The sequence below is a fragment of the Gopherus flavomarginatus genome, chromosome 7 (assembly GCF_025201925.1).
Source record: "Gopherus flavomarginatus isolate rGopFla2 chromosome 7, rGopFla2.mat.asm, whole genome shotgun sequence".
Taxonomy (NCBI): Eukaryota; Metazoa; Chordata; order Testudines; family Testudinidae; genus Gopherus; species Gopherus flavomarginatus.
This window is the reverse complement of record NC_066623.1, coordinates 2,201,968-2,207,975: the sequence shown is the minus strand read 5'-3', so window position 1 is coordinate 2,207,975 and position 6,008 is coordinate 2,201,968. Positions and strand designations below refer to the sequence as shown.

General features: G+C 49.3%; 1 protein-coding gene across 1 annotated transcript; it reads right to left on the bottom strand.

Moving 5' to 3' along the window:
* Positions 1-987: 987 nt before the first annotated feature.
* Positions 988-2,848, bottom strand: LOC127054931 (ovomucoid-like). Its single transcript, XM_050961344.1, has 4 exons — positions 2,721-2,848; positions 2,124-2,146; positions 1,412-1,527; positions 988-1,168 (listed from the first exon to the last, which is right to left on the bottom strand). The coding sequence occupies exons 1-4, from the start codon at positions 2,776-2,778 to the stop codon at positions 1,123-1,125; spliced, it is 243 nt and encodes an 80-aa protein (XP_050817301.1). The 5' UTR covers positions 2,779-2,848; the 3' UTR covers positions 988-1,122.
* Positions 2,849-6,008: the final 3,160 nt, after the last annotated feature.

Sequence of the window (6,008 nt, the reverse complement as noted above, 5' to 3'; positions counted from 1 at the left end):
GGCTGGGGCTAAGGGCCCCTTTGTGCTGGGTGCTGAACAGACAAAGAAAAGCTTCAGGCCCTGCCCTGGGTGGTTTACAGTCTAAAGAAACAAGCAGCTGACAGGTGGGAAATGGGGCTACAACGTGCAAGGTAGGAGCCTGATGAAGAATCGCTCCAAGTGTATTAGTTAAATGGGTTGTGTCATGTCCCCCCACCCAAAAAACCTTATAAATATTAAACAATGAGGCTCCCAGCTAGAGCTGGTCAAACTAGTAGTTGGGAAACAAAATGATCTGCTGAATTGAGGCATTTTTATTCTGGGCAGGAACTGGCTAAGAACAGACTTTGACATTGGAAGTGTCTGTTTGAAATCACTCAGCACCAAGCTTTGTACATTATCTTGGCCCACAGCGGAGGAGGAGAGATTATTTAAGTTCAATCATATGGGTCGAGAGCTCCTTTGCCTCCTCACAACAGCCACCTGGCATCCCAGGCACAGTCAGCTCTGCTGTCATTCCCAAGTAACCCAGCCCATTCTGGGCTCCAGGTGCCCAGTCCCTACAGCTGTGTCAGCTGCTTTCAAGTCCAGGCTCCAGCCTGTTTGTGTGTAACTCTCGTTTGGAAGGCCAGTCTCAGCCTGGCAGGAGGGGAAGGGTTACGTGGCATCAATGGACAGCCAGGGATGCCGTGTTCATAGGTTGGGGGCAGAGGGAGACTCCCCCCAGTGCAGCCCCAAATTGAGGCAGCTGATACTCCTGCTGAGGACCAAACAAGGTCAGCAGATTGTTGGTCTGCTGCACAGGGGCATGAAGGCACCACAGACCCTGGCCAGAGGGTCCCTGTGGTCTCCTGTGCACCAACAAGGAGATGGACAGCCTCTGCAGCTCCTGGGTCTGGGTGGGTTTGGGAGGAATGTAGGGAGTGAGTTGGGTGTGGGGGGGGAGGGAAGGTTAAAAATCACAGAAGTAAAGAATTTGGCTGAGTTTACTTTATTGAACATCAGCTGTAGAGTCAGCAACGGTGGCAGGAGCCCTCGAAATGGAGGAGGAGCAGAGACCATGTGTCCATGTGGGGATCTGCTGGTGGGAACTAAAAGCAAACAGGGTCCAGCTCCTCCTCAGCCCTCAGCACCATCGAGGATTCAGCATTCTCCTTCTTGCTTAAAGCAAAGACTTCCAAGGTTTTCCCTAGAAGGAAAGACGGAGACACAGAACTCAGGGCTGCAACCCTTATGGGCAACGAAGGCAAAGCATCTGTCAAGGCCTCAGTATGTCGAATTAACCAGAGCTTATTCGCTGACATGAAAAATTAGACTGAGTAAGTTGACCCAGCCTGTAGGAGGTAAAGACAGATGGGTGCAGGCAGCGGCTACAGTTACAAGACATTGGGGTTTTAGTTTTTATGAGTGGGCCATTTGTTCCTGTACTCACCAGACTGCTTTGCAAAAGAAGCATTTGTTGCTGTATGTTTTGTTATCAGTGCCACAGACCGGGTGGAGATCCTTGGTGCAGACAGAAGGTGGCTTCTGGTACTCACTGCAGAAACCCTGTGGCTGATATTATTATTATTAATGCCATTCTTTGTGTTACATGAGGGGCCTGCTGGTGTCCCCTGGTGCTGGGTGTGCTATGAACACAGAAGGGACAGTCCCTGCATCCCAGAGCTCACACTGTCTAGCCTGCCCCTCAGCTCTGATGAACTGATTTTCCCCTCTTGCTGCCAGCAGGAGCTAAGAAAGGGCTACCACACAGCCCGTCTCCCTCGTCCCCCAGACTCTTCTGAACCCACATTACAAGGTGTGTGAGTGAAGGGACATCTGTGCAGGCAGCTGATGCTCGGATATTAAACTCCTCATGCTCTTGTGATACCGTCCCCTCCCCCTTCTGTCTCTGAGTTGCTCCCGGTGCCTCCCCCAGGCCCATCACAGATGGTGTCCTGTCCAGTAAAGGATGGAATCCATCCTTCGGACCACACGGAGTCTCAGCCCCAGGGATTCACTCTCCCCTCACTCAGGCACAGGGTCAAGCCTGCTTCCAATTTACTCTTGAGTCCTTGCATGTTTCTAACCCAGAGATCATGGGCTCCTTGATGTTACAAACTAGGGGAAGGGAACAATTAATTAACAGTGAGAGTTGGACTCACCTTACCATCCTGAGCAGTAGCATCTGGAACAAAAACACAGACACAATGACACAATGAAGGGAAATGCTGGTGATAAAGTCACTGAAGAACATTCATCTCTGCAGGACAATGCATGCAGCTTCCTCACTGGCAAATGTGACCATGGGAAGGTTCCCTACGCTAACCCCAGTTGTACGGTAATGTAACTCCTTGTCCCTCACCAGCAGGTCCACAGCAGTGTGTGTGAGATGAGAATCAGCCCCCGGTGGGAATGGAGATTTGCGATCAGGCTAGAAAACCACAAAGGAATGGCTGATGGAAGCATGTAGACAAATGCACCCACAGTCAGACCAGTAAATACTATCATCATTGCCCCCAGATTAACTGCAGGTGGATTGTTTGCAGCTCCCAGATTGGGGTTTGGGTAAAAGCCCATAATGGACCCTCAGTGACATCTTTCCAAAGGAAATGGCTGTTTTTGCCATGAGCCACTTCCCCTGCTTATGACACCCAAACGTCTGTAGCGGGGGCCGAGCTGGTTTTTAACAGTCGAGTCCCTGCTGAAGGTTAGAGGGTCAGACACAGAGCTCTGTACAGGCTGCAGCAAAAGTTACTCACCCTGAAAGCTGGAGAAAAGCCCCAGAGCGAGGAACACAATGACAGCTGCTGTCTTCATGGTGGATGTGGTTCGTGGGTCTGCTAGAGTCTGCTAGTGCTGAGCTCTGAAGATGCTCTCTCAATGCAGCCGAAGGGAGGAGATCTCATATATATAGACAAGAGGTTGGGTTCTCTAATTGGATTATGAAATCCCTATCGAAATGGTCACTGATTCTACAAACCAGGGCAATGAAAGGTCATTCCCTATTCCTATTCATGATGGCTCATTGATCATCTAAGTCAGATGTACATTTTGCTCCCTGATTAGTTGGCTAAAACTTTTCCAGCCGGAAGGCCAGGTGTGCCGAGCAACAAATAATAATTACTCTTGTTCATGCATGACAATTCTTCTTGTCATATAAGCCCAGGTGTTTGCATGAAGAACATTCCCCATCCCTAATGCAAATAAACCTCACAATACAGGACGCTCATAAGTGGCGGCTATGAAAACACTTTGGGGATTGCAATAAATATTCTTGAGGAAAGTTACATTGTTCTCACCCGCATGGCTAATTCTACCCAAATCGTAAATCTTTGTACACCATTGTAGAGAGGAGAGATCATTTACTTTTGGCCTATGTGTCAGTGCACTGTTGCTTGCTCAGAACAGCTGCTTTGCATCACTCATGCTAGTCTATGCTATCACGCCCCAGTAACCCAGCTCATTCTAAGGTCTGTGTGTCCTGCTCCTAACACACCGGCGGCTGCTTTAGTGTTCATGCACCTGCCAGCCTGTTTGTAACATGTCTTGGGACACTCGAGCTCAGGCAGGAGGGAGCAGGTGTTTGGCGGATAAAGGTGTCTGCGCAGATGCAACAGATGTAGAATTTCTACTTAGTACCTCACAACATGCTGACTAAAACCAATATACATGATCATTATACAGTTAGCATTATACAGTATCAACAGAGCACATGTTAAATGGATTATTAACTGCCTCATTCATAGGCCTCAACAAGTAGTTGTTAAGAGGAAATAATCAGTGAATGAGGTGGTTCTAGTGAGGTTCTGCATGGATCAGTACTAGGCATGGCAGTCTTCCACTTTTTTTATCACTACTCTGGAAGTGAATAATAAAGAAATGCTGATACAATTTGTAGATGACACAAAGGTTGGAGGAGTGACATCTAACGATGAAGGCAGGGCCGTCAAACAGATCTGGATTGCTTTGTAAGATGTTCTGTAACATACAAAATAGGTTTTAGTACAGCCAACGGAAAGTTATCCATTTGGGTCTACAGGCTGCAGGCTGGCCCTATAGAATAGAGTTCAGTCTCCTGGAAAGCAGAGACTGTGAAACCAAACATCAGCTCCCGGTGTAGTGAAAATGACTAATGCGTTCCTTTGGCTGTAGAAGCAGGGGAGTGTAGAACTCAGGAGGTGATTTTACCACTGTACATGACAAAGCGAACAGGGACATTTGAGAGGGGGAGAAGGAGATCCCACTGAGAACGAAGAAAGTGTGAGGACTAACTTTGGGGTGAGTGAGTGTGTTTGGCTGTTTGTGTTTTTCTTTCTCTTTCAGATTATTTCAGGTATTTTCACTTACTTCAGTTACCGGGTCAGTTGGGATTGTGGCTCTGGCTGCTATTTGAGCCTTTGTCCCCTGGATCATCCTTGATCATCTTTGATCAGCCTTGTGATCACTCTTCCCCTGGGTGTTTAACGAGGGGGTAGAGCTGACCTAGGAGAGAGGGCCTTAAAAGCCAGAGGCTAAGCGACCAAGGGGAGCTAGTGAAAAGAGGACCGGAAACAGAGGAGTTTGTAGGAGGGAGACATAATATAATTGTTATGGTTAGGAAGGGCCACATTGCCACTGCCAACGCTGCTCCTGTCTCCTCCACCTGCACCTGTATCCAGACAGAGAACCTAGCCATGGATGCCTCTGCCCAGATCCTGGTGTGGATTTGCAGAGACTCTGGACTGCATTTCCTACATACAGAGAGCCAGGCTGCGGGGACTATCCAGTGTGAGAGGTGCCTGCTGGTGGAATCTCTCAGGAAACAGGTGGGAGAGCTACAGGAGGAGGTGGCTGGGCTGAGGAGCATCTGTGCCCATGAGGAATTTCTCAAGAGTATTCATATGGAGAAATCCAAGGCTGAGGAGGCTATCTAGCTACAGAGGACTTCTGTCACACCACCGGGGGAGGAGGATGTGGCTCTGTCACATGGAGGGCACTGGGTACTGGTTACCTCTGGCAGCAGGCAGTGCTCTATCCCCACTTCCAACCCACCCACCATGGTGATGGAACGTGGTTTTGCTGCCCTGGCAATGAGCGATAAGGAGTTGTCTCCAAAGGTGGAGGAGGAGAAGCCATGTACCCCCCAGGCTGGGAGGATCACAGCCACCACTCCCAGGAGGAAATGTAGGGTAGAGGTGATTGGTGACTCTCTTCTGAGGGGGACAGAGGCACCTACCTGTCACCCGGACATGGCATCCCGGGAGGTATGCTGCCTGCCAGAGGCCATATCTGAGAAGTTATGGAGGGATTGTCAAGGATCATCTGGCCCTCTGACTACTACTCCATGCTACTCATCCAGGTGGGTACTTATGATACTGCGAGGTATGACCCTCAGCAGATCAGAAGTGACTGCAGGGCTCTGGGAGTGAGGGTGAGGGTGAGGGAGTTGGGAGTGCAGGTGGTGTTCTCTTGGATACTTCCTTTCAAAGCAGAGACAGATGCATCCTGGAGGCGAATGTCTGGCTGTGAGGATGGAGTCACCAGGTGGGCTGCATCTGAGGAAGTGGGTATTCACCCACGAAAGCTCATGCCCCAAAACGTCTGTTAGTCTATAAGGTGCCACAGGATTCTTTGCTGCTTTTACAGGTGGGCTTCGGCTTCCTTGGCCACAGGATGCTGTTCCAGGAAGAAGGACTGCTAAGCAGAGATGAGGTCTACCTATTGAGGAAGGGGAAGAGCAGATTTGGATCCAGACTGGCTACCCTAGTGAGGAGGGCTTTCAACTAGGTTCGAGGGGGGCAGGTGACCAAAGCCCACAGGTAAATCAAAACCATGGAGACCCAGGAGAAGGGTCGGAATTGGGGGTGAGAGGCATGGGCTGTTATAGTGGGGATAAAGGAGAGATAAGACAGAACTGGGGGTGGGGGTGTCAAATCAGTATCTTAGATATCTGTACACTAATGCGAGAAGTATGGGGAATAAGCAAGAAGAACTCAAAATGCTAGTAAATAAACACAACTATGACATAGTTGGCATCACAGGGATTTGATGGGATAATATTCATGACT